Source organism: Dama dama, chromosome 17 (assembly GCF_033118175.1).
Source record: "Dama dama isolate Ldn47 chromosome 17, ASM3311817v1, whole genome shotgun sequence".
NCBI classification, from domain to species: domain Eukaryota; kingdom Metazoa; phylum Chordata; class Mammalia; order Artiodactyla; family Cervidae; genus Dama; species Dama dama.
Window position 1 is genome coordinate 28,715,725 of NC_083697.1, and position 27,886 is coordinate 28,743,610.

At 42.0% G+C, this 27,886-nt stretch overlaps 1 protein-coding gene across 2 annotated transcripts in view; it reads left to right on the forward strand.

Annotated features, from left to right (window-relative positions):
- The window catches only part of MANBA (mannosidase beta), a 131,250-nt gene extending 111,037 nt beyond the window's left edge, over window positions 1-20,213 (forward strand). For both annotated transcript variants that reach the window (XM_061164317.1, XM_061164319.1), the window contains exons 14-17: window positions 2,394-2,538; window positions 13,772-13,914; window positions 14,788-15,045; window positions 18,892-20,213. In XM_061164317.1, the coding sequence (XP_061020300.1) occupies window positions 2,394-2,538; window positions 13,772-13,914; window positions 14,788-15,045; window positions 18,892-19,116 (771 nt within the window). In that variant the 3' untranslated portion in view covers window positions 19,117-20,213. The remainder of the gene's footprint in view (window positions 1-2,393; window positions 2,539-13,771; window positions 13,915-14,787; window positions 15,046-18,891) is intronic.
- Window positions 20,214-27,886: the final 7,673 nt, after the last annotated feature.

The window sequence follows — 27,886 nt, forward strand, 5'->3', positions numbered from 1 at the left end:
GCTGTGGTCCCAATGGTCTGCTTCCTGAATGGGAAAGGCATTTTTTTATCTGCTCACAGCTAGCATCATCTCTTGCCTAGAAGCTGGTAATAGATTTCTAAATGATCTCCCTAAATCCACTCTAGTTTCTTGACTGCTTTCAGTGATCAGAGTCGCCTGCTGGAAATGCAGGTCTGATCACTTCACCCTTTAGCTTAAAAGCTTTCTGTGACTTGCAGTTGCCTTTAGGATGCATTCCAAACCTTCCCAGCTCTGGGGCCTGCACCCCACCAGGCTTGCTTCCATTGCTCCCAGCTCTCTGGGCTCCGGCTGCCTTGCCTTCTTTCAGTTCTTGGCTGTGCGTTCTCCTTTCATCATGCATGTCCCCTCTGGCTGCAGAATTCTGCCCCCTTTCTTTTTCTTTCTACTTTGAGGCCAATTCCACTGCTCAGCTAGACCCATCTCCCCTGCTGTTCAGGCTCCTAACATCGTGTACCTCTCTTTCTTAGCCTTCATGACTGTTCAAAGTTTCCATATAGTTATGTGATTCTTTGGGTAAGGCCTGTCTTCTATACAAGTCAGTAAGCTCCAGGAGGATGGGCTGTTTCTTTTTTGCTGGGAGAGTGGCTTACCATTAGCAGCATGTAACACATAATGTAGGTACTTATTAAATATTTATTGAATGGCCGTGGTTTCTCTTTGCTTTACCCTTCTGGAGTGTTACAGCTCTGCCTCATGTAAGTTCTGACTTCATCTGTGACTTCCTCCCTAGCCAGCCCTCCTCGGTCTAAAGGTGTTAGCCTCACTGGAGCTTTTCTCGTTTTAGGAAGGCCTCTGAGCTTAGTCTTCCAGTGGCCATATGTGCGTCCCTCTTTTTCCTCTTCTGTGAAATCCCAGGCCCTACTTTAAGACTGTCCTTTTCCTTGAAGCTCCCTCTCTCCAGGCTCTCCTTGGTGACCTCTCCTATGAGGCCACTGACCTTCTCTTTGTGAGCCTTTCTGAACTACAGCTCCAAGCTAAGAGATGTGATACTTGCAGTGTCAGTAACAGCAGCAGTAAAGAAGACAGGGTTTTCAGTGATGATGACAGTAATTAAGGGCTGTATATGAAGTTCTTTTGTGCTCTTAAACAAAAACTAAATTTCCTTGTCTCTTTGTTGCAGTATTACCACTTGTTGCAGTATTACCATCTGTTCTGCTCTGATGAAGGAATTGCACTCATAAGTTTTACATTATCAAAGTCATGTATAAAAACAATTGCTTGACTAGAAAAAAAGGGGTTAGGAATTTGACAATATCAGTCATAATAAAGTTTGTTTCCTATAAGGTATTTTCTTAATAGTCACAAAGTGAAAGTGAAAGTTGCCCAGTTGTGCCTGACTTTGTGGCTCCATGGACTATACAATCCATGGAATTCTCTAGGCCAGAATACTGGAGTGGCTGGCCTTTCCCAATAGCCACAAACGTGTTAGTAAAACTGCTCACTGCCCGAAATTTAGTATCTGACTACATAAAGCATTTGCTCTGTTTTGTTTTCTGTGGTCTTTGTTTTCTGTCACTGCCCCCACTATCAGTGGCAAAGAACTTTTACACCGTCCTATTTCCATGATTACCCATTGTTATGATAAACCAAACACCATGCTTCCCCCCAAACCTAGCCATTATAAATAAGAGCTTCTCATAGGGTTGGTCGCAGATCTAGTATAATAATAGTATGTAGAGTGCTAATTAAATTCCCCAATTTTTTCAAGCCTCTTATTTTCTCAGATCTAGACAGCCTACCTCAAACAAACACACCTATGTAGGTTTTGTTTTTGTCTTGAAATGGATTAAGCTTCTCTTTTCTTGAATAATTTTTTTTAAAAAATCGAGTTATAGTTGATTTACAATGCTGTGGGTATCTGGTGCATAGCAAAGTCATTCAGTTATATATGTTCTTTTTCGTAGTTTCTGTTATGGTTTATCACAGGATATTGAATATAGTTCCCTGTGCTATTGTTATTGTTGTGTTAGTCTCTCAGTCGTGTCTAACTCTTTGTGACCCTATTGGACGGTAGCCTGCCGGGCTCCTCTGTCCTTAGAATTCTCCAGGCAGGAATACTGGAGTGGGCAGCTATTCCCTTCTTCAGCAGATCTTCATGACCCAGGGATTGCCCTTGGGTCTCCTGCATTGCAAGCAGGTTCTTTAACTGTCTGAGCAACCAGGGAAGCCCTTCCGTGTTATCCAGCAGGACCTTTTCATTTTTAACTCCATTCTAAGTCTAATAGTTTGCATCTACGAACTCCAAACTGCCAGTTCAACCCACCCCGCCTCCTGGCAGCCACAGGTCGGCTCTCTGTATCTGTGAGTCTGTTCTGTTTCATAAATAAGTTCATTTGAAAACACCCGTGTTTTACCGTTTTCCCCCGAATCAGGTGATGCAGGCCCAGTGTGTCAAAACAGAAACTGAATTCTACCGTCGCAGTCGCAACGAGATAGTGAGTGGAAAAGGGCACACCATGGGGGCGCTTTATTGGCAGCTGAATGACGTCTGGCAGGCTCCTTCCTGGTCCTCTCTGGGTGAGTGTTTTAGCATTCTTTGGGTGTGAGAGACAAGCCAAACCTGTGGGGAGAGGCTGGGTCAGCACAGAGCTGGAGGCGTCCCGTAAACCCAAGCAGGACTCCGGGGAGGGGAGTCTGTTCAGCTGCCAGTGTCTGACCTTTGGCCACCTCTCCCACCTTCACAATCTTCGGGGAGCCTGAGAGGCAGCCTCACTATGAGTCCTGTTCTGTGCGGTCACAAAAGCAGGCAAACGAGGGGATAGATTCACGTGTGGACATCTCAGCCACGTGTGTGCGTGGTCAGCTGCTTCAGTCATGTCCGACTCTGTACGGCGCTATAGATTGTAGCCCACCAGGCTCCTCTGTCCATGGGATTCTCCAGACAAGAATCCTGGAGTGGGTTGCCTCCTCCAGGGGATCTTCCCAACCGCGGGATCGAACCTGTGTCTCTTCCATCTCCTGCATGGGCAGGTGGGTTCTTTACCACTAGTGCCACCTGCGAAGCCCCGCTTTCAGCCACATGTCTTCTAATTGTTGCTTAGAGTTTTGAATTTATTTAAGAGGACTTCCCAGGACAAAAGGAGATTTACATCAGCACCTCTTCTGCTTAGGAGAATTCAAATGTGGGAAAGTCTAACCCAGCTAAACCTTAAAAATGTCCCTTTACTGATTCCCCTCCAAGTTCACCCGATCATCTTTATTTTGCCCTGTTTGTGTCTTGAGGGGAAAGGGAGTCGAGTCAGAAGTACAAGTAGGAAGGGTTGTCAGTTGGACCTGTTCAGTTGAGCAACAGGTGAGATGGCTGACGTGGTACTTGCTGTTTGAATTATTTTGTCTATTTTGGTGCATTAAAAAAATTAAGGCGTAGTAATTAACCACTAGAGGTGATTTGAAGCCAAGTTCAGTTAATGATATGAACAAAAGTTTTGGGTCAAAAATGAGGCAAAGTCATAAAGTAAAAGGGCAGTTTCGCTGGGTGAGGCTCTTGAGCCGTGAGTGCAGATCATGGGCTTTCTTCCCCATGTGTTTCGATGAATGCTCATCATCTCCTGCGGGGAACTGCAGTCTTGGTCAGGTTTCCCTGATCAGACTCTTTATCAACATCAACCAGAGATAGGGTATTGAATGAGAATCAGGGGTAGATCGGAGAAGGCAATGGCACCCCACTCCAGTACTCTTGCCTGGAAAATCCCATGGACGGAGGAGCCTGGTAGGCTGCAGTCCATGGGGTCTGTAAGAGTGGGACACGACTGAGCGACTTCAATTTCACTTTCATGCATTGGAGAAGGAAATGGCAACCCAGTCCAGTGTTCTTGCCTGGAAAATCCCAGGGACGGGGGAGCCTGGTGGGCTGCCGTCTTTGGGGTCGCACAGAGTCGGACACGACTGAAGCGACTTAGCAGCAGTAGCAGGAGTAGATGCTAGTGAAATAGCCTCTCTGGGATGCTTAAACTGGACAGAGAGATATTGTTCAGAGACTCTAGGGGCCCTAGAGTGAATTCACAGACCTGTCTGTGAATGAGGTGGTGTCTTCTGAAGTTGAGTTCAGTTCAGGAAATGGGAGAGCTCAGGCTTGTAACTCTTCCCTTAAATGACTCTGTGCTTTTCAGAAAGGGTGTAAGAGTATGATGTTAGAGTAAGAATTTGCCTGCTTTCTAAACTTTGGCAGGTCAGTGCTTTCGAGGAGAGGGTCACCATCTCTCAGAGGTCTCACTGTTTAGTAACTGAAGTGTGTATCACTGACTTTTTGCTTCAATTGCTGTTCTCCTGATTGTCATTTGTTTTTGGCCTCCATGGCTGGAAACTCACGTTTGAAGTCTTTTCTGTGTAATGAATGTCCTAATTAGAGTATGTAAGTTATCTCAGGTTTGAGTCATTTTCCATTTATGAGAAAACTTTCTAGAGCTTTCTAAGTTCTAGTTCATTTCGTAGTTCTAATTTGATAGGCCTCCCCACCTTTCCCCCTTGTTATTTTTAAGGGGAAATACTAAGAGTTGGAATTGAAGTACTGGAGAGTCAAAATTTTGCAAAGCCTAAAGAAATTAGTTCTAGCTGAACCTCAACAGCTAGAAATTAGTTCTAGCTGTTCCTCCATCTCAAAAGCTTGCACTGGTGAATTCTGAAAGTGACCCCCATTCTCTCCCCCTTATCTCCCCCTTTCCCCTTCCTCTCCCTGTCTCTCACTGTATACCTCTCTCTGAAGTTGTTCGATGCAGTGTTTTGTGAAGAAGAGGAGGCATGTTGAAATACTGTTTGTAGTTTGTGGGTTTAGCGTACTGCCCATGCCAACAAGGCACAACATTCTGAAGGTTCTTGGTAGCTTCTAACTGTATTTTAGGAACTGTCATTAATTGTCATGAGTTTGGATGTTCCCCCATCAGTCTGAACCTGCCAGACATATTTGTGATTGTTGTTGTTTTGTTTCACTCAGGATTTGTGCCTATGGAAAAAAGAGCCTTCGAGTTTTAAGTAACTTTATTTTTTTGATTGTTTAACTTATTATTTATCTATTTTTATTGAGGTATGGTTGGTTTACAATTAATTTCAGGTGTACAATATAGTGATTCAAAATTTTGTAGATTATACTCCCTTGAAAGTTATAAGGTACTGTCTGTATTCCCTGTGCCCTACAGTATAGCCTTGTGGCTGATTTATTTTGTACATAGTCGTTTGTACCTTTTAAACTCCTATGCCAATCTTGCACTTCCCTCCTTCCCTCTCCCCACCTATAACCAATAGTTTGTTCTCTGTATCTGTGAGTCTGTTTCTGTTCTGTTATATTCATCCATTTGTTTTATTTTTTAGACTACACATGTAAGTGATAACATGGAGTATTTGTCTTTCTCTGTCTGATGTATTTCATTAAGCATAATACTCCTCCCCACCCAGGCCCACCTACGTCGTTGCAAATTCCAAAATTTCATACTTTTTAATGGGCATCTAATATTCCATGGCATATATATCTACATCTATCTATACATATACCACATCTTTTTTAAAATTTGTTTTTAACTAAAGGATAATTCGTTTACAACATTGCATTGGTTTCTGCCGTACATCAACATGATTTAGTCATAGCTATACATATGTCCCCTCCCTCTGAAGATCTCCCACCCCTCTAGGTTATTACAGAGCCTTGGTTTGAATTCCCTGAGTCACACAGAAAGTTCCATTGGCTATCTGTTTTACATATGATAGTATATATGCTTCCATGCTACTTCATTCGTCCCACCCTCTCCTTCTTCCCCCTCCACCCACGTCCATTGGTCTACTCTCTATGTCTGTATCTCCATTTCTGCCCTGCAGATAGGTTCATCAGTACCATCTTTCTAGATTCCACATGTATGCATTAATAGACAATATTGGGCTTCTCCGGTGGCTCAGATAATAAAGAATCTGCCTGCAATGCAGAGACACGGATTCAATCCCTGGATTGGGGAGATTCCTGGAGAAGGGAATGGCAATCCACTCCACTGTTATTGCCTCGAGAATTCCATGGACAGCGGAGCCTGGTGGGCTACAGTCCATGGAGTTGCAGAGTCGGACACGACTGAGCAACCAACACTTTCACTTTCTTTTCAGACAATACGTTTCTCTTTCTGACTTACTTCAGTCTGTATGATAGGTTTTAGGTTCACGCATTTCATTAGAACTGACCCAAATGAGTTCCTTTTTATGGCTTGGTAATATTCCATTGTATTTATGTACCACAGCCTCTTTATCGAGTCATCTGTCAGTGGACATCTAGATTGCTTCCATGCCCTAGCTATTGTAAATAGTGCTTGGGGGTACATGTGTCTTTTTCAATTTTGGTTTCCACAGGGTATATGCCATGTAGTGGGATTGCTGGGTCGATGGTAGTTTTAGTCCTGGTTTTTTAAGCGGTCTCCATACTGTCTTCCATAATGGCTGTATCCGTTTATATTCCCATCCACAGGGCAAGAGGGTTCCTTCCCTTTTGTCCATACCCTCTCCAGCACCTGTTATTTGTGGATTTTTTGATGATGGCCAATTCTAACTGGTGTAAGGTGACATCTCATTGTAGTTTTAATTTGCATTTCTCTGATAATGAACGATGTTGAACATCTTTTCATGTGTTTATTAGTCATCTATATGTCTTCTTTGGAGAAAAATCTGTTTAGGTCTGCCCACTTTTTGATTGGGCTTTTTTTTTCTGGTATTGAGTTGTATGAGCTGCATCTATATTTTGGAAATTAATCCTTTGTCAGTTGTTTCACTTGCTATATTTTTCTCCCATTCTGAGGGTTGTCTCTTCATCTTGTTTATAGTTTCCTTTGCTGTTCAAAAGCCACATCTTCTTTATTCATTCATCTATTGATTGACACTTAGATTACTTACACATCTTTGTTGTTGTAAATAATGCTACAGTGAACAATGGGGTGCATATGTCTTTTTTAATTAGTGTTTTTATTTTCTTTGAATATATACCCAGCAGTGGAATTGACAGGTTTTATGATAGTGCTATTTTTAGTTTTTCTGAGTCACCTCCAAGTTGATTTCCATGAGGGACACATCAATTTACATTCCCACGAACAGTGTAGGAGGGTTCCCTTTTGCTCCACATTCTTGCCACCGTTTATTTGTGATTGTTTTGATGATAGCCATTCTGACAGGTATGAGGTGATACTTCATTGTGATATTGATTGGCATCCCTTATGATCAATGATGTTGAGCATCTTTTCATATGCATGTTGGCCATCTGTATTTCTTCTTTTGAAAAAACTTTATTCAGGTCTCCTCCCAATTTTTTTGATTATTTGGTTTTTTTTTTTTTCTTTCTATATTGAGTTGTATGGGCTGTTTATATATTTTGTATATTAACCCCTTAATGGTCACATCATTTGCAAATATTTTCTCCCAATCCATCGACTGTCTTTTCAGTTTATGGTTTCCCTTGCTGTGTGAATGTTTTTAAGTTTAATTAGGTGGTTTGCTTATTTTTGCTTGTGTTTCTTTTGCCTTAGGAGGCAGTTCCAAAAATATATTGCTACGATTTGTGTCAGAGTGTTCTGCCTGTGTTTTCCTCTAGAAGTTCTATGGTTTCTGATCTTACATTTAGGCTCTTAATCCAGTTTGAGTTTATTTTTGTAAATGGTGTGAGAAAATGTTCTAATTTCATTTTTCATTTCTTCTTTCTCAAGATTGTTTTCACTACTTGGGGTCTTTTGTGTTTCCACACAAATTTTAGGAATATTTGTTCTAGTTTTGTGAAATGTGCCAGTAGTATTTTGATACGGATTGCATTGAATCTGTAGATTGCCTCGAGTAGTATGGTCATTCTAACAATATGAGTTCCATCCATGAACGAAGTATCTCTACATTTGCTTGTGTTGTCTGCAGTTTGTTTCATCAGAGTCTTATAGTTTTCTGGGTACAGGTCTTTTCCCTCCTTAGATTTATTCCTGGGTATTTTATTCTTTTTGATGTGGCTTCCCTGATAGCTCAGGTGGTAAAGAATCTGCCTGCAATGCAGGACACCCAGGTTCGATCCCTGGGTCGGGAAGATTCCCTGGAAAAGGGAATGGCAACGCACTCCAGTTTTCTTTTCCGGAGAATCCCATGGCCAGACTATGGGGTCACAAAGAGTCAGACACGACTGAGCGACTAACACTTTGACTTTCATTTTATTCTTTTTGATGTGAAGGTAGATGGGATTGCATCCTTAATTTCTCTCTTATAGTTTGTTGTTAGTATATAGAAATTCAACAAATTTCTGTAGGTTAATTTTGTATTCTGCATCTTTACCAAGGTCATTGATGAGCTCTACTAGATTTTGATGCCGTCTTTAGGATTTTCTTAGTATCATGTCATCTGCAAACAGTCACAGTTTTCCTTCCTTTCCAGTTTGAATTCTTTTTCTTTTTGTCTGCTGTGACTAGGACTTTCAGTACCGTGTTGAATAAAACTGGGCATCCTTGTCTTGTTGATTTTAGAGGAAGTACTTTCAGTTTTTCACTGTTGAGTATGGTGTTAGCTATCTGCTTATATATAGCCTTTCTTATGTTGAAGCATGTTCCCTCCACACTCACTTGGTGAAGTTTTTTTTTTTTTGTCATAAGTGGATGTTGAATTATTTCAGAAACTTTTCTGCATACATGGAGATGATCATAAGGTTTTTCCCCTGGTTTGGAATCACATTGATGCTGGCCACATGGATGAGTTCAGAAGCATTCCTTCCTCTTCCATTTTCTGGAAGAGTTTGAGAAGGATTGGTATTAATTTTTTTTTGAATGCTTGGTAGAATTCACCAGTGAAGCCATCTGGTCCTGGACTTTTGTTTTTTGGAGGTTTTTGGCTACTGGTTCAGTCTCCTTGAAGTAATTGATCTGATCAGATTGTTTTTTTTAAATCTTTTAATGATTCAGTCTTGGAAGGTTACATGTTTCTAGGAGTTTATCCATTTCTTCTAGCTTGTCCAATTTGTTGGTGTAGAGTTGTTCATACTAGTCTCTTATGCTTTGTACTTTTTTAGTATTAGTTATAGTGTCTCTTTCATTTCTGACTTTATTGATTAGACCTCTTTTTTTGCTGATAAGTCTGGCTGTAATTTTATAAATTTTGTTTATCTTTTCAAAGAACCAGATCTTGGTTTCATTGATCATTTCTATTTTTTAAAGTCTCTATTTTGTTTATTTCTGCTCTGATCTTTATTATATTTTTCCTTCTACTAACTTTGGGTTTTGTTTGCTGTACTTTTTCTAAGTTCCTTTAGGTGTAGGGTCAGGTTGTTTGTTTGTAATTTTTCTTGTTTTCTGAGCTAAGTTTGTATTACTAAAATTTCTCTCTTAGAACTGCTTTTACTGCATCGGATAGATTTTGGGTCTTTGTGTTTTTGTTCTCATTTGTTTCCAAGTATTTTGATGATTCTTTGAGTTTCTTTGGTGACCCACTGGTTGTTTAGTAACATGTTACTTAGCTTCCATGTTAGTGTTTTTTGCAGTTTTTTTTTTTTTTTTTTCCCTTGTGGTTGATTTCTAAGAGTCACATAGGATTGTGGTTGAAAAACATGCTTGATATGGTTTCAGTTTTCTTAAATTTATTGACTGTTGTTTTGTGGTACATCATGTGGTTCATCCTAGAAAATGTTCCATGTACATTTGAATCAAATGTATATTCTGCTGATTTGGATGGAATGTTCTGTATCCGTCCATTTGATCTAATGTGTTTCCTGACTGATTTTCTATCTGGATGATCTGTCCACTGATATGAGTGGGTGTTAAATTCCCCTACTCTTATTATGTTACTGTCAATTTCTCCCTTTATGTCTGTTAATATTTGCTTTATGTATATAGCACTCTTTTATATATAGGTGCATATCCATTTACAGTTGTTACATATTCTTAGATTGATCCCTTGATCATTATATCACGTCCTTCTTTGTCACTTGTCATGTCTTTAATGTCTGTTTTGTCTAATATATTAATAAATACTGGCATCCTGGCTTTTCTGACATATATTTGCATGGAATACTTTTTTTCAGTCCCCTCACTTTCAGTTCTGTGTATGTCTTTGGATCTGAAGTGTGTCTCCTATAGGTGGCATATATATGGATTTTGTTTTTGTGTCCATTCAGCCGCTCTGCATCTTTTGATTGGAGCATTTAGTCCTAGATTTACATTTAATTACTGATAGGTATGTACTTCTGTTTTGTTCATTGTTTGGGGGTTATTTTTGTAGTTCTTTTTAGTTCCTGTCCTCTTCCCTCCCCTGTTGATTTGATGACTATCTTTAGTTATGTTTGGAGTCCCTTATTTTTGATGTTTATAAATTGTAGATTTCTGGTTTGTGATTACCATGTAGCTTATATATAGCAATCTATATATAACGTAATGCGATTTATGTGATTATTTTAAGTTGATGATCTCTTAATTTCAAACATTGGGGGTTATTTTTGTAGTTCTTTTTAGTTTCTGTCCTTGTCCCTCCCCTATTAATTTGATGATTATCTTTAGTTAACGTTTGGATTCCCTTATCTTTGATGTTTACCAATTGTAGATTTCTGGTTTGTGATTACCATGCAGCTTATATATAGCAATCTATATATAATGTAATGCAATATATGTGTTCATTTTAAGTTGATGATCTCTTAATTTCAAGCATTTTTAACAACCCTGCATTTTTACTCCCTCACCCTTGTTGTGGTTATTGTTTTTAGTTTCATATTTTACATCTTTTTGTGTATCTCTTAACTAATTATTATGGATATAGATGATTTTTACCACTTTTTTCTTTTAACTTTCCTGATAGCTTTGAACATGGTTGATTTAATACCTAATATTTGCCTTTATTAATGAGCTTTTTCCTTTCATAATTTTCATGTTTCTATTTGTAATCTTTTCTTTTTCGCATAGAGAAATCCCTTATCATTCCTTATGAAGTTGATTTGCTGGTGCTCAACTCCTTTTGGCTTTTGCTTCTCTGCAAACCTTAGGGCTTCTTTATCAAATCTGCGTGAAAGTCTTGTTGAGTAGAGTATTCTTGTTTGTAGGTTTTCCCCTTTCATCGCTTAAAATTTATTGTTCACTCCCATCTGGCCTGCAGAGCTGCTGGAAGTAGTTGATGGCCTCACTGGAGTTCCTTTGCATATAACTTGTTGCTTTTCCCTTGTGTTTAATATTCCTTCTTTAACTTTAATTTTTGCCATTTTATTTATAGTGTATCTTGGTGTGGACCTCTTTGGGTTGATCCTATTTATGTTCCAGGACCTAGATGTGTATATCTCTTCCCACATTAAGGAGATTTTCAACTATTGGGTCTTCAATTGTGTTCTCTGTCCCTTTCTCTCTTCTTCTGGGACCTTATAATGTGAATATCAGTGCCCTTGATGTTGTACCGAGATCTCTTAAACTCTATTTTCTTTTTACTCTTTTTTTTCTCTGTTCAGCTTCAGTGATTTCCTCCACTCTGCCTTCCATCTCCCTGACCCATTCCTCTGTATCATTTAATCTGCTGTTGATTTCTTCTAGTGTATGTTTCATTTCAGTTGTATTTTTCGTCTCTGCTTAGCTCTTCATATCTCCTAACTCCATGTTAAGCTTCTCACCGTGTTCATCCACTGTTCTCCCACATTCTTTGATCATCTTTGTGATCCTTACCCGAAACTCCTTCTCAGGTAGTTTGCCTATCTGTGCTTCAGTTGGTTCTTCTTCTGGGGTTTTATCTCCTTCCTTTGTTTGAAACATGTTCCTCTGTCACCTCATTTTGTCTAACTGGCTCTTTTTATTTCTCTGCATCTGGATGGTTGGTTACATTTCCTGACCTTGGAGAGGGGGCCTTTTGTAGGAGATATACTGTGTGTCCCAGCAGCTCACTCCTCTCTGGTCATTAGTGCTATATGCTCTAGGGGTACCCCTGTGTGGGGTGCGTGGGTCCTTCTGTGTGGTGGACCAGCCACTGCCGTGGTCTGATAGACATGGCTGGCCCTTGGCCCACTTGGTTGCCAGGTGGTGCCTTGTGTGGAGCCTGCTGGGTACTTGCTGGGGGGGCCAGGTCATGGGGCTGCTGGCTGCAGACCCTGGAGGACCCTGCCTGCTGCTTGCTCACGAACGGTCAGAGTGGGTTCTTAGGTGAGTGGTTACAGGGCTGGGGCTCATGGTTCTAGTCTTGGGCTCCTGGTAGCTGGAGCCAGTTCCTAATATGGCTGGCACAGGTTCTAGGGTATCCCAAATGGGCCAGCACCAGCTGACCCACCGGCTAACTGGTGGGGGGGGCTGGACCCCAGGGCCGCTGGCTGAGGACTCTGAGGTTTCTCAGAGCTGGTTTTGGTCTGCTCTCGGGTAGGGCCGGGTGCTGGAGCTGGTGCCAATCTGCTGTGTTGGTTATGTCCTAACAAGGTAGGCTGCAGGGCTGCAGTGGTCCTGGGGCTGGTGTCTGCCCCTCGCTGGGTGAAGTTGGGGCCAGTAGGTGAAGCCAAAGCCCAGAATATTTGAGGGCTGGTTCTGGCTGACTTGTGGCTGGAACGTGGGTCTGCAGATTTCTGGCTGCATGTCCCTGGGGGTCTTGGGGCTAGTGCTTGTTCACTGTTGATATCACTGAGCCCTCTGGTGAACAGGACTGTGACCTTAGGAGCCCTGGGCTCAGGAGGTCTTAAGGCAGCCTGTCTGCTGTAGGGTGGCGCTGTGTCCTTATCCAGCCAGTTGCTTGGCCTGAGGTGTCCCAGCACTGCTGCAGACAGGTTGCACAAGTCTGGGTGGGGCTGGACCCTGGTGCTAATTCTCTTGAAGGATTCCAAAATGGCACTTGCCAGTGCCTTTGCCTCCAAGGTGAGCTCCAGTTGCTTCTTGCCTCTTAGGGAGACCCTCCAAGATCAGCACATGAGTCCGACCTGGCCTCTTTTCAAATGACTGCTTCTGCCCCAGAGGGTATGAAATTTTGTGTGTGCCCTTTAAGAGTGGTGTGTCTGTTTCCCCCAACCCTCTGTGACTCCTGAAATTAATCCCTGCAGGCCTTCAAAGCCAAGCTTTCCAGGCACTTGTCTTCCCAGGGCAGGATCCATGGGCTGGGGAGCCCTCTGTGGGACTCAGACTCCTTGAGGAGCAATTGTAGTTATTCTTATATTTGTGGTTCACCCACCCCTGAGGTGTGGGTCTTGACTATGTAACTTATGCCCCTCCTACCCATCTTATGGTTCCTTCTTTGTATCTTTAGTTGTCGATGATCTTTTCTGCTAGATTTTGTCTTTCTCATAAAGAGTTGCCCTCTAAATAGCTGTGATTGTAGTGTGCTCATGGGAAGAGGTGACCACAGGGTCTTCCTACTCCATCGTCTTGTCCACCCTCTTTAATAGTACTTCCTCTAAGTAATTCTTATAAATGAAGAGATGTAACAGGTGTTCACTGCCAATGCTCCTGATTCCCTTTTTCATGTGTAAGTAGGAAGAAGGAACATTGGAGCAGTGAGCTCCTGGAAGCAGAACTGCAAATGAGAAAGTGCCAGCCAGGAATCATGTCTAGGCTCAAAATACTGCGTGTAGCATGTTTGACGTAACTGCTTGAGCTTCCATTTCCTCATTTGAAGAGTGCGATGGTAATGGCTGCCTCCTCCAGATTTGAGGCTGACATGAGGTGATGTCCAAAATGCTCCTTGCGCTCCACAAAACGGGTTCTGTCCACTGTCAGCCCTCTTCCCCGCTCAGTGCCCAGAATGTGACAGGTCATACCCCTGGGCCGTGTGGACAGTGACTCTCACTGCTTGACCCTGCCCGTCTCCTAACCCACCTGATTATTTTTAGAGTATGGAGGAAAGTGGAAAATGCTTCACTACTTTGCTCGGCATTTCTTCGCCCCACTGTTACCAGTGGGATTTGAGGATAAAGATGTGCTTTTCATCTATGGTGTGTCAGACCTTCACTCAGACCATCAGACGATGCTCACTGTAAGTTGCTTGGACTTTTTTTCTTTCTGTGGTAGAGGGAGAATTTTAGATTTCTTTCATGATTTGGTTCTGTTCTTTTTGGAAAAAAGAAAAGAGAAATTTGTATCAAAATGTTTCTAGCGCCTGTAGCAGAAAATGAACTGTTCTTAAAATCTGAAAATCTATATTCAGGGCAAAATCCTGCTGTTTATTCTACGACCTTAATGTCTTGGTTCAGTTTTCTCATCTGTTAAATGACACCAAGATACCCTTTTAGAGGATTTCTGTGGATAGTGAATACAATAATTAGATGAGTGTGAATTGTAAACTGTAAAGTGATACTTAAATCAAAGATTATTTATAATCATGAGAAGCTGGAAAAAGCCTAAACTTTATAAAAAGAAATAATTTAAAATAGTATATTAAAGTGGAAATCAGTAAAATTATGCAAAATGTATATGTGGGAAAGTGAAGTTGTATTTAAAACAAAGTTAGGTAAAAAGAGAGGATAGAAACTTGAAGTCTTAGGTGGCTACCATTGGGAGGACATTGAGAATTGGTCAAGTTTTTGGAATAATTACAATGCCTGAGGTCCTGTGCCTTCCATAGATTATTTAATTCTCACAACCGCCTATGAAGTTACTTTTATTATTTGTTGTCACTATTATTATTTGTTGTTCTCACTTTATGTATAAAGAAATGTATACTTTGAGAAGTTGAATTCACATCTTAGTTACATAACTCGTACTTGGCGGAGCTGAGGTTAAACTCAGGTTTCACAGTCTCTTAATCAGTTCTGCTATTGTGACTTCCATCTATTGTTACTACTCTTATTCTCTAAAAAAAATTAGGAACTAAGAATGTTTGGTTTTCTTCTGTCTTGTTTCTCCCCAGGTGAGAGTCCACACTTGGAGTTCCCTGGAGCTCGTATGCTCTGAGTCGACTAACCCTTTCGTGATAAAAGCTGGGGAGTCTGTTCTCCTGTATATTAAGCCAGTGCCTGAGTTGTTAAAAGGATGTCCCAGATGTACACGACAAAGCTGTGTGGTTTCCTTTTACCTGTCAACTGACGGGGAACTCTTGAGCCCAATCAATTACCACTTCCTGTCCTCGCTGAAGAATGCCAAGGGGCTCCTCAAGGCAAATATCACTGTAAGCACCAGAGGTCTGGAGCTGCTGTGGCTTGAGGGCTGTCCTGCTGTTTTGCAAAATTTCCCCTTGGTACTGAGTTTATTTGGGACCTGGGGAAGATTGATTCCCCTTCCCACTGGAAGCAAAGAGCAAATAATTTTTATTTCTGATTCAGCATTTGTCAGAGTTTACGATGCCCGCCACGCCGGTGGTCCCATCATCTCTCCTTGTCAGGCTGGTGCAGCGGAGAGCAGGGCAGCAGGGTCCTCACCCCTGACTGCTCCTCAGCCAGGTTCCAGGCCCTGCACCAGCCCTGAAATAGTACCACCTGCATTTGTAAGTGAGAAACCCTGTTTGGGGGCTCCTTAAGTGGCTCAGTGGTAAAGAATCTGCCTGCCGAGGTAGGAGGTACAAGAGACGTGGGTTTGATCCCTGAGTCAGGAAGATCCCCTGGAGAAGGAAATGGCAACCCACTCCAGCGTTCTTGCCTGAAGAATCCCATGAACAGAGGAGCCTGGTGGGCTACACTCCATGGAGTCACAAAGCGTTGAACATGACTGGGCGCACACACACTAACCTGTTTGGTGGGACCGAGTAGCTATTCAGTCTGTAGCCAGGAAGTGTCAGAGTCCAGTAAAAGCACTCTTATTTTTTTTAATCTAACAAAAAATTTCTTCTTTTTTTTAACTTTCTATTTTATATTGGAGTATAGTTGATTAACAGTGTTGTGATAGCTTTGACACGTTCATTTAATATTTTTTTAATTTCAGCTGTTTATTGATTGATTGGCTCTGCTGGGTCTCTGTATCTGCATGGGCTTTTCTGTAGCTGTAGCAAGTGGGGTCTGGTCCCTGCAGTGAGATGCTCTCGCATCGCAACTAGGGAGTAGCCCCAGCTCATAATTTACATCAGGATGCACTCATTCTGTTGTGTGTTCTATGGGTTTTACAAATGTCCAGTGATATGTGGGCTTCCCTGGTGCCTCAGTGGTAAGGAATCCATCTGCCAAGCCGGAGACATGGGTTTGATCCCTGGGTCAGGAAGATTCCCTGGAGAGGGAAATGGCAACCCACTCTTCCTCACAACTGAGTGGCTAAAGGGCAGTGGCATGTGACAGCTGTCACAGTACTCCCACCGCTCTGCAGTCCATTGCTCTCTGCCTCCTTTATCTTTGCTTGTGCCCAATCACTTCAGTCGTGTCTGACTCTGCAACCCCACCCGGCTCCTCTGTCCATGGGATTCTCCAGGCAAGAATACTGGAGTGGGTTGCCATTCCCTTCGCCAGGGGGTCTTCCCGCCCCAGGGATCCAACCCATGTCTCCTGCATCGGTAGGGAGGTTCTCTACTGCCGAGCCACCTGGAAAGCCCTGCTTTATCTTTCCCTCCCCTCAGTCCCTAGGAAACGCTGATCTTTTGGCAATTTACATATTTTTATTTTTTCCAGAATGTCATATCATGGGAATCATACAGTATGTAGTTCTTTCAGATTGGCTGTTTTTTACTTAACAATGTGCATTTAAATCTTCTCCATTTCTTTTTTTTAACTTTAAAATTTTATATTGGAGTATACCCGATTAACAATGTTGTGATGGTTTCAGGTGGACAGCAGGGACTCAGCCGTACTAAAAGCACCCTTAATTTTGCATTTTTAAGGAGAGTCTATTAATGTAAAAAATTTTCACTCTCCACTCTGATTTATTATGTTCAAGTTGCTTAATCACCAGATCTCTTTATCATTGTCAAGAAAAATAATGGGATGATCAGGATAGGCTGTGCTGTAAAAATTGTGTAGCTGGAAAATATGGAATCTATCTAGTTGATTGAAAACCTTTCCTTCCTTCCCCCACCTCCACGTGGTGATTGAAAATATTTTTCTAGAAAGTTTCATTCTCTATTTTTAACCAATTATATGTTTATTTTAGACTTCGTTGAAAAGACTTAAGTGAGGATTTTTTTATATTTGGTTTCAAAATATCAAAACTCAGTCCTTGAAAAGAAAACACAACTTCCTTCCTAGTTAATAGTAAACTGTTCCTTTAATGAAATCTAACTTATTTGTAACATCCGATGTAGAGCAGAGATGAAGGAAATGACATGTGTTTACATGGCTTCTTTCCAGAAAAAAAGCACAAAACCATTAGTGGACAAATTTGTGGTCTTTAGACAGGATTTTGAAATCTTTCATCTTTTCTCATCTAGGTCTCTATTACCTTGAGACATCTGGGAGTGGGAAAGGAGCAGGCCTTCTTTCTCTGTCCTATCTCAGTTGTATTTCAGTGATATGTTGCATCCTAAAGGGATCCTTTATTACATCCTAAAGAGATGTAATAACAGTAGCAACAATAATAGTAATGATAGTAAACATGTCCCGGGCTTAACATAGTCAGGCATTAATTCCATCCCCTGGGGCATCCCCAGGGGCCTTGAGTCAGAGTACAAGCTTGAGCTCCCTGCTCTGCTGTCAGATAATGCAGAAGTGAGATTGCCAATTAGAAGAAGGCACCTACAGGAGTGAGCGCGCGCCAGTGTCCCTTCTGGCCTTGGCCTTGGAACAGACTAGCTGAGGCCTTCCTGCAGCCTTGGTAGCGGCCAGGGCCCTGCCATGTGAATTGTGTGCCTGAGACTGCTTTAGGGTCTTCATTGGAACGAGTGGGCAGCATGATTTGGGAATTTGAATGTGGGAATGTGACTTAACGACTCTACCACCACCACCATCACTACTTTGGTAGAAGCAAGAAATTTAAAGTATATTAGGTAGCCCTCTTTAAATTTCTTTTCTTGCTTCTACCAAAGTAGTGATGGTGGTGGTGGTAGAGTCGTTAAGTCACATCCGACTCTTTGCCACCTCATGGACTATAGCCCTCCAGGCTCCTCTGTCCATGGGAGTTCTCCAGGCAAGAATACTGGAGTTGGTTGCCATTTTCTTCTCCAGGGGATCTTCCTGACCCAGGGATGGAACCCAGGTCTCCTGCATTGCAGACAGATTCTTTACCGACTAAGCCACTAGGGAAGCCCTACCAATGTGGGATTTCTTGTTGATACTGCAGAACCCTGCATGATGTAGCAGGCTAAGTTATATATAGTAAAATTTGCCCTTGGGTATTCTTTATGTCACATATAGCCTATAATGTCAAACCTGTGGCATGGCATGTATGCATGTTGAAGAGTTCTGCGTCGTGACAAATGCATGGCTTGACTACCAGGTCCCACCCAGCTGTGTCCTCACAGTGAGAGAGGATCACCAACCCCACCTTCCAGGGAGCAGCTGTCCTCACTGTCAGCCTGTGCCAAGAGGCTGAGGGTGACGAGACTTAAGCCACACCCTCTTTTGCTATATTGTGTGGGATTCACACGTGTTTGAGGTGCTAATAAAGTGACTTTATCAACGATGCATTAAGAGCACCAGCTCTAGTGGGATAGCTTCTGGAGATGCCTGGCTGGCTGCTCTCTGGACCGCAGGGTCTTCTCATAGGACCAAAAGGTGGGTGCCATGGCTGGCTCCACAGTCAGCTCCGGACAGATCCTGAGCAAGTCATTAAAATCACCAGTCCTGTTGCAGAAGTGTGCTTCTTTTGATGAGACCCTGAGGAGAAGATACACAGCTACAAAGCTCTGAGCTTCCTGTGAAATGTTCTCCTGAATCATTGGAGACCACATATTTCTACCCCTGATTTGAGATTACAATTTGGTGATTTTCCACAGCCTTCAGTAAATTTCCATGTATTTTTTTTTCAGCATCTGACACAGTGCATGGAATATATGACTTCAGCAGTAATAGAACCAAAGTTGTAGGCAGTGCACTCCATGATAGCCATGTAGAACAGAGAGCTGCTCTCCACCTTCACTTCATTTATCTTTTTCTTTCAGGCCACCATCTCGCAGCAAGGGGACACATTTGTTTTTGATCTGAAAACCTCAGCCGTCGCTCCCTTTGTTTGGTTGGATGTAGGAAGCATCCCAGGGAGATTCAGTGACAATGGTTTCCTCATGACTGAGAAGACACGGACTGTATTCTTTTACCCTTGGAAACCCACCAGCCAGAGTGAATTGGAGCAATCTTTTCATGTGACTTCACTGGCTGATACTTACTGAGGGAATCCAGGTTGTATTTTCGAGAGCTGAAGGCAACTAGAAACAAGTTGAAGAAGCCAGGAACTGCATCTGCTTGCTGTCGGACGTCTGATTAGCCTCTTGGTTCTCCCAGGGAAGGCTGTGTATATTCAGGGGATGTCCTCAACAAAGCTGTGCCTGGGTGCTGTTCAGTCTGCACCAGGGCTGTGTCTTCAGCTCTTCCTCTCGCACCTTTTGCACCACATGAATCAGCTCTAACCTAACTGTCTCTCCTAACCCCGTAGGGAGGCCCTGTCCGCATGCAGTCCTTTAAGAGAATCAGAGGTACACTCCCAGGTAGCCCATTAAGGGAATCACGGTGATAACCTTTGTGGTATCTGTGGAATCAAATGTGGAAGGTTGTGAGGGCATGTAGGCCCCTCTGGTTAGCTTTGAGAAATACCAAACGATTGAAATGAAACTGCTTTGTCATTATTTCCAGAGGAAATGGAGATTCAGATGTTGCAACAGAAAGAGATGTCTGGGTGGTAGCCATATTGGTTGTTGATGCTGGAAAGTTTGGTGGGATGGATTGTTGCCATTCGATTACTTTTTGAGTAGGAGTCTTTTTTCATTTGTGAGGTTTTTTTTTTTTTTTAATATTTGTTTTAACAGTAATAATTTATTTTTTCAAAGGCAATTAGTGATTCGTCTTTGGGGGAAAAAAGCTCACATTGAAATGGACATCACCTTCATCACGTTGGAAACTTTTGGGTGTCGCGACATAAGTGGTCACCTGTATTATGTATGGGCTTCAGATTTGGTTAAGTCCAGTGAACTTTCCAATTCAAGGCTATGGTTTGATTTGCATGTGATGAGCCTGGCAGCAAAGTGGTATTGCCTTTAACTTGAGATTGAGCCATTTTAAAAAACACTCATTAAGTATAATTGCTATGAAGTCATTGTGTTCTGCATCATCCTGTTTATAAAATTACATTGATACTGAAGCAAGGGGCAAAATGTTAATAAGTAGTCAATTTGAGTAAAGGTGTATAGGAATTTTTTTGTTCTGCTTTTGCAACTTTTCTGTAAGTTTGAACTATATAAAAAATTTAAGGTTATATAAATTGCATTGATAATTTGGTGTTCTGTCTGTGACTTATTTCCTCATTCCATGAACTCGGTTGTGCCCAGCATCATGCAAGGCATTAATTTCCATTTAGCTCTGGTCAGGTTTTTAATCCACTTGATAAACTGGGAGAGTTTGAGGAATCTAGACCAGGATATTTGAAGGGTCTTCTAGAAGAAGAATCAAGTAATTGGTTACGGAATTTACTGGCAATGAGAGTTTGGCTTTACAATCAAGACTAAATAGGTAATATTTTGGTTTTAAAGCTAAGAAACTTTTGGCCATTGTTCAGAGACTAAAAAGAAAATAAATGCAGACAACCCACTCTTCTCCTTCAATATCTAAGAGTTTCCTCATTTTATGTGTCATTTCAAAATATATATTTATATACAGCTTTTCATATATATATATGTGAAATATATATTGCATACAGCTTTTAAACTGTATGAAAGACTGGGACTTAGGGCTGTAACCCAGAAGATTCTTACTTGATAAATATTATATCACATTCTTGTCACTGTTGCTGGGTGGGCGGGGGGGCACCCTCCTCTCCATTAACTAGAGCATTTTTCTATTCCAGGTGCCCTGTGAGTTGGGCTCTGAAGTTGATTGGCAGAATTTACATTGCAATTCTGCCCTTTCTAGCTCTGTAGCCTTAACCGAGTAATTTAACCTCTATGTTCAGTCCTCTTGTGGTGAAATGGGAATAATGACCCTCACCTTGTAAGTGTGTTTTGAAGAATAAATTAAAAATGTGGCTCAAGGGCTTGGCCCAGTATTGACACTTAGTGAAGGCTCTGTGAGTGGAGGCACCATCTTGGGTGCGACCCTGTTGTCTAGAGAGGCCAGGGCTTCCAGCCACACGGACCTGAGTTGGAATCCAGGTTCTGAGGCTTATTGGCTCTGTGACCTTGGGCAGCCGCGTGGCCTTCTAGATTTCAGTTTTCTCATCTGTTAAGTGGAGATGATTATCTCTGACCCTCAAAGGTAGTTGTAAAGATTAAATAGATAGGGTCTGGAACAAAATAAATGCTAAGTGGTGGTTATACTTTTAGAACATCATTATCACCCAGTTAGTACATGAAGCAAGGGTAAAAATGAAGGAAATAAACGCAGATTCTTTTTTTCTTTTTTTACTTTGACGTATAGTTAATACAATATTGCATTAGTTTCAAGTGTACTGCAAAGTGATTCACACACACACACATATATACTCAATTATTTTCTGCTATATATTATTATAAGATATTGAATATAACTCCTTGTGCCACACAGTAAATCCTATTGCTTACCTGTTTTATATATAGCAGTGTGTATCTGTTAATCCCACATCCTGCTTTGTCCTTCCCTCTCCTTCTACCCATAAGTTTGTTTTCTATGTCTGTGAGTCTGTTCCTGTTTGTACGTAAATTCAATTGCATTATTTTTTTTAAGATGCCAGAAGAAGTAATAGGATATAATATTTGTCTTTCTCTGGCTTGCTTCACTAAGTGTGATAATCTCTGGGCCCATCCATGTTGCTTCAAATGGCATTATTTCATTCTTTTTAAAGATCAAGTAATTTTTAATTATATCTGATTAGCCAAGAAGTTCATTCGGGTTTTTCTGTAAGATGTTGTAGGAAAACCTGAATGAACATTTGGCCAACCCAGTATAAACATACTACATCTTTATCTGTGCATATGTCAATAGACATTTAGGTTGTTTCCATGCCTTAGCTATTGTAAATAGTGCTGCTATGAACACCGGGGTGAGTGCATCTTTTCAATTAAGAGTTTTTGCCAGATATATGCCCAGAAGTAGAATTTGTTGGATTTTATGGCAGCAATTAAAAAAAATTTATTTTTTCAATAAATCTCCATATTGTTTTTCATAGTGGCTGCACCAATTTACATTTCCACCAAAAATGTAGCAGGGTTCCCTCTTCTCCACATCCTCTCCAGCATTTGTTATTTGTAGACTTTTTAATGATGGCCATTCTGACATGTGTGAAGTGATACCCTCATTGTAGTTTTGATTTGCCTTTCTCTAAAATTAGAGATAACAAGGGAACATTTCATGCAAAGATGGGTTCGATAAAGGACAGAAATGGTATGGACCTAACAGAAGGAGCAGATATTAAGAAGAGGTGTCAAGAATACACGGAAGAACTGTACAAAGAAGATCTTCACAACCCAGATAATCATGATGGTGTGATTGCTCACCTAGAGCCAGACATCCTGGAATGTGAAGTCAAGTGGGCCTTAGAAAGCATCACTATGAGCAAAGCTAGTGGAGGTGATAAAATTCCACTTGAGTTATTTCAAATCCTGAAAGATGATGCTGTGAAAGTGCTGCACTCAATATGCCAGCAAATTTGGAAAACTCAGCAGTGGCCACAGGACTAGAAAAGGTCAGTTTTCATTCCAATCCCAAAGAAAGGCAATGCCAAAGAATGCTCAGACTACCGCACAATTGCACTCATCTCACACGCTAGTAAAGTAATGCTCAAAATTCTCCAAGCCAGGCTTCAGCAATACGTGAACCATGAACTTCGAGATGTTCAAGCTGGATTTAGAAAAGGCAGAGGAACCAGAGATCCAATTGCCAACATCCGCTGGATCATTGAAAAAGCAAGAGAGTTCCAGAAAAACATCTATTTCTGCTTTATTGACTATGCCAGAGCCTTTGACTGTGTGGATCACAGTAAACTGTGGAAAATTCTGAAAGAGATGGGAATACCAGACCACCTGACCTGCCTCTTGAGAAACCTGTATGCAGGTCAGGAAGCAACAGTTAGAATTGGACATGGAACAACAGACTGGTTCCAAGTAGAAAAAGGAGTACATCAAGGCTGTATATTGTCACCCTGCTTATTTAACTGATATGCAGAGTTCATCATGAGAAACGCTGGTCTGGAAGAAGCACAAGCTGGAATCAAGATTGCAACAAGAAGTATCAATAACCTCAGATATGCAGATGACACCACCCTTATGGCAGAAAGTGAAGAGGAACTAAAAAGCCTCTTGATGAAAGTGAAAGAGGAGAGTGAAAAAGTTGGCCTAAAGCTCAACATTCAGAAAACTAAGATCATGGCAGCTGGTCCCATCACTTCATGGGAAATAGATGGGGAGACAGTGGAAACAGGGTCAGACTTTTATTTTGGGGGGCTCCAAAATCACTGCAGATGATGATTGCAGCCATGAAATTAAAAGACGCTTACTCCTTGGAAGGAAAGTTATGACCAACCTAGATAACATTAAAAAGCAGAGACATTACTTTGCCAACAAAGGTCCGTCTAGTCAAGGCTATGGTATTTCCAGTGGTCATGTATGGATGTGAGAGTTGGACTGTGAAGAAAGCTGAGCGCCAAAAAATTGATGCTTTTTGAACTGTGGTGTTGTAGAAGACTCTTGAGAGTCCCTTGGACTGCAAGGAAATCCAACCAGTGCATCCTGAAGGAGATCAGTCCTGGGTGTTCATTGGAAGGACTGATGCTGAAGCTGAAACTCCGATAATTTGGCCACCTGATGCGAAGAGCTGACTCTTTGGAAAAGACCCTGATGCTGGGAGGGATTGGGGGCAGGAGGAGAAGGGGATGACAGAGGATGAGATGGCTGGATGGCATCACCGACTCGATGGTTATGTGTTTGAGTAAACTCCGGGAGTTGGTGATGGACAGGGAGGCCTGGCGTGCTGCGATTCACAGAGTCTCAAAGAGTTGGACACGACTGAGTGACTGAACTGGACTGATTCTAGTTCTGTGAAAAATATCATGGGTATTTTGATAGGTATTGCACTAAATTTGTAGATTGCTTTGGGTACTATGGCCATTTTAACAGTATTAATTCATCAATCCAAGATCGTGGATTATCATACATTTATTTGAATCACAATTGGTTTTCATTATTAATATTTTAGTTTTCAGTGTATAGGTTTTTTACATCCTTGATTAAGTTTATTCCTAGGTATTTTTTTTATATTTTTGATATTATGATATTAAATGGTATTTTTCTAACTTTCTAATATTTTGTTATTAGTGTGAAGAAATGCAACAGATTTCTGTATGTTAATTTTGTATCCTGCTACCTTGCTGAATTCATTTAATAGTCTTTGTGAGAAGAATTTAGGGTTCTCTACATAGAGTATGGCATCATTGACTCAATGGACATGAGTTTGAGCATGCTCTGGGAGATGGTGAAGGATGGGGAAGCCTGGCATTCTGCTGTCCACGGGGTTGCAGAGAATTGGACATGACTGGGCAATTGAACAATATAGAGTATTATGTGATCTACAAATAGTGACAATTTTACCTCTTCCCTTCCAATTTTGATGCCTTTTTTTCCCCTTGTCTGATTGCTGTAGCTAGGACTTTATTAATACTTTGTAAATAGTAGTGGTGAGAGTGGGCATCCCTCTCCTGTCCCTGAACTTAGTGGGAAGCCTCTCAGGTTTTCACCGTTAAATGTTATGTTGGCTCTGGGATTGTTGTAAATGGCTTTTATGATGTTGAAATTGCTCCCCTCCTACTTTGGTGAAAGTTTTTTTTTAATCAGGGATGGATGTTGAATTTTGTCAAATGCTTTTTCTGTGTCTTTTGAGATGATGGTATGATTTTTGTCTTTTCTTTTGTTAATGTGATAAGTCACATTGGTTTGCATATGTGGAGCCATCCTTGAGACCCTGGAATGAATCTAACTTGATCGTGGGTTATGATCCTTCGTATGTATTGTTGGATTTGGTTTGCTAATATTTTGTGGAGGATATTTGTGTCTATATTCCTCAAAGATATTGGCTGTAGTTTTCTTTTTTGTAATGTCTTTGGTTTTGGTGTCATGGTGATGGTAGCTTCATAGAATGAATTTGGGAGTGTTCTAAACAGTGACACTTTATTTTCTTGGGTTCCAAAATCACTGTGGATGGTGACTGCAGCCATGAAATTAAAAGACACTTGCTCCTTGGAAGAAAAGCTATGACAAACCTAGACAGTGTTTTATTTTATTTATTTATTTTTATTAGTTGGAGGCTAATTACTTTACAGTATTGTAGTGGTTTTTGCCATACATTGACATGAATCAGCCATGGATTTACATGTATTCCCCATCCTGATCCCCCCTCCCACCTCCCTCTCCACCCGATCCCTCTGGGTCTTCCCAGTGCACCAGCCCCGAGCACTTGTCTCATGCATCCAACCTGGGCTGGTGATCTGTTTCACCCTTGATAATATACATGTTTCGATGCTGTTCTCTAGAAACATCCCACCCTCGCCTTCTCCCACAGAGTCCAAAACTCTGTTCTGTACATCTGTGTCTCTTTTTCTGTTTTGCATATAGGGTTATCGTTACCATCTTTCTAAATTTCATATACATGTGTTAGTATGCTGTATCGGTCTTTATCTTTCTGGCTTACTTCACTCTGTATAAGGGGCTCCAGCTTCATCCATCTCATTAGAACTGGTTCAAATGAATTCTTTTTAACGGCTGAGTAATATTCCATGGTGTATATGTACCACAGCTTCCTTATCCATTCGTCTGCTGATGGGCATCTAGGTTGCTTCCATGTCCTGGCTATTATAAACAGTGCTGCGATGAACATTGGGGTGCACGTGTCTCTTTCAGATCTGGTTTCCTCAGTGTGTATGCCCAGGAGTGGGATTGCTGGGTCATATGGCAGTTCTATTTCCAGTTTTTTTAAGAAATCTCCACACTGTTCTCCATAGCGGCTGTACTAGTTTGCATTCCCACCAACAGTGTAAGAGGGTTCCCTTTTCTCCACACCCTCTCCAGCATTTATTGCTTGTAGACTTTTGGATAGCAGCCATCCTGACTGGCGTGTAATGGTACCTCATTGTGGTTTTGACTTGCATTTCTCTGATAATCAGTGATGAGTTTTCATGTGTTTGTTAGCTATCTGTATATCTTCTTTGGAGAAATGTCTGTTTAGATCTTGGCCCATTTTTTGATTGGGTCATTTATTTTTCTGGAATTGAGCTGTAGGAGTTGCTTGTATATTTTAAAGGTTAATCCTTTGTCTGTTGCTTCGTTTGCTATTATTTTCTCCCATTCTGAGGGCCTAGACAGCGTTTTAAAAAGCAGATACATCACTTTGCCGACGAAAGTCCGTATAGTCAAAGCTGTGGTTTTTCCAGTTGTCATGTATGGATGTGAGAGATGGACCATAAAGAAGGCTGAGCACTGAAGAACTGATGTTTTTGAACTGTGGTGCTAGAGAAGACTCTTGAGAGTCCCTTGGACTGCAAGGAGATCAAACCAGTCAATCCTAAAGAAAATCAGTCCTGAATATTCTTTGGAAGGACTGATGCTGAAGCTGAAGCTCCAATACTTTGGCCACCTGATGCAAAGAACTGACTCATTTGAAAAGACCCTGATGCTGGGAAAGATAGAAGGCAGGAGGAGAAGGGGATGAGATGATGAGACGGTTGGATGCCATCAGTGATTCAATGGACATGAGTTTGAGCAACCTCTGGGAAATAGTAAAGGACAGGGAAGCCTGGCATAGTGGAGTCCATGGGGTCACAAAGGGTTGGACACAGCTGAGCAACTGAACAACAAGAGCACTCCTCTTCAGGTTTTTGGAACAATTTGAGTAGGATAGGTATAAGTTTTTCTTTGTTTATTTGGTAGAATACCGCAGTAAAGCTGTCTGGCGCTGGACTTTTGTTTGGAGGGATGGTTTTTGGTTTTGTTTTCTTTTTTAAATGACAGATTGTTTCACTTCTACTTATCAGTGTGTTCAGATTATTTGTTTCTTCTTGACTCGGTTTTGGCAGGCTGTAAGTTTCTAGAAACTGGTCCATTTCTTCTAGGTTGTTCAATTTATTGGCATATAATGATTGTTGGAGTCAAAGCCCTGAGGGTTGGTTCCCTCAGGTTCCCCTGGCCTTGCGTGTGTGACCTGCCCTAAAGATGGCTGCTGAAGCGAGGCCTGTGTGGTCACAGGGCACCCATGTGCCAGTTGTGTAGGCATCCATGGTCCCGCTTAAAGTCAACCCCAGGTCACATCTCCTCCTCTGTTGTTTGTCCCAGGTCTAGCGCTAGGCTGTGGTGAGGGGTAGACTGGGGCTGGGAGTCGGGGTGTTCCGTCCACAGGAATGGGATTGAGGTGACTGCTGCTACCTGAGGGCTGCCCCTGTGGCAGACTTCTCCCCGGGCCTGTCTGCCCCGGGCCTAGTGCTAAGCCACGGTGTGAAGGGGGTGGAGCCGGGATGCTCTCTCTGGGAAACGACTCCTGCCCCTTCCTCTGGCCTGTCTGCCCACGATTCAGAGCTTAGCTGCTGCGTGTGCTTGTGGTGCTGCCCTGCGCCCTTGCTGATAACGTCTGTCGTGGCTGGACCCGTCACCCCGGGGTGCAGGCTGCCTCGGTGGTTCTACCTGGCTCACACTGCAGGCTCCCTAGCCTGTCTCTGTGTATCTAGACGCAATCTTTGCCCAGATCGCACACCAGGCTGTGGTATGGAGTGGGCAGGTCGTCTGACCCTTCACACTGGGACGTGTGGTGAGGTGGCAGCCTCCAGGCCAAGGCTGTCTCCGCCCTGGTCGTAAGCAGGTCTGCACGTGTATACATTTCTCACGAGTCAAGTCTAGGCTCCTCCAGCCCTTCTGTCTGTCTCAGCACATTTCCCGATGGGTGAGAGAGCTTATCTCCTCCGTGTAGGAACCTAGGACTGGGGTGCCCAGGTAGCGA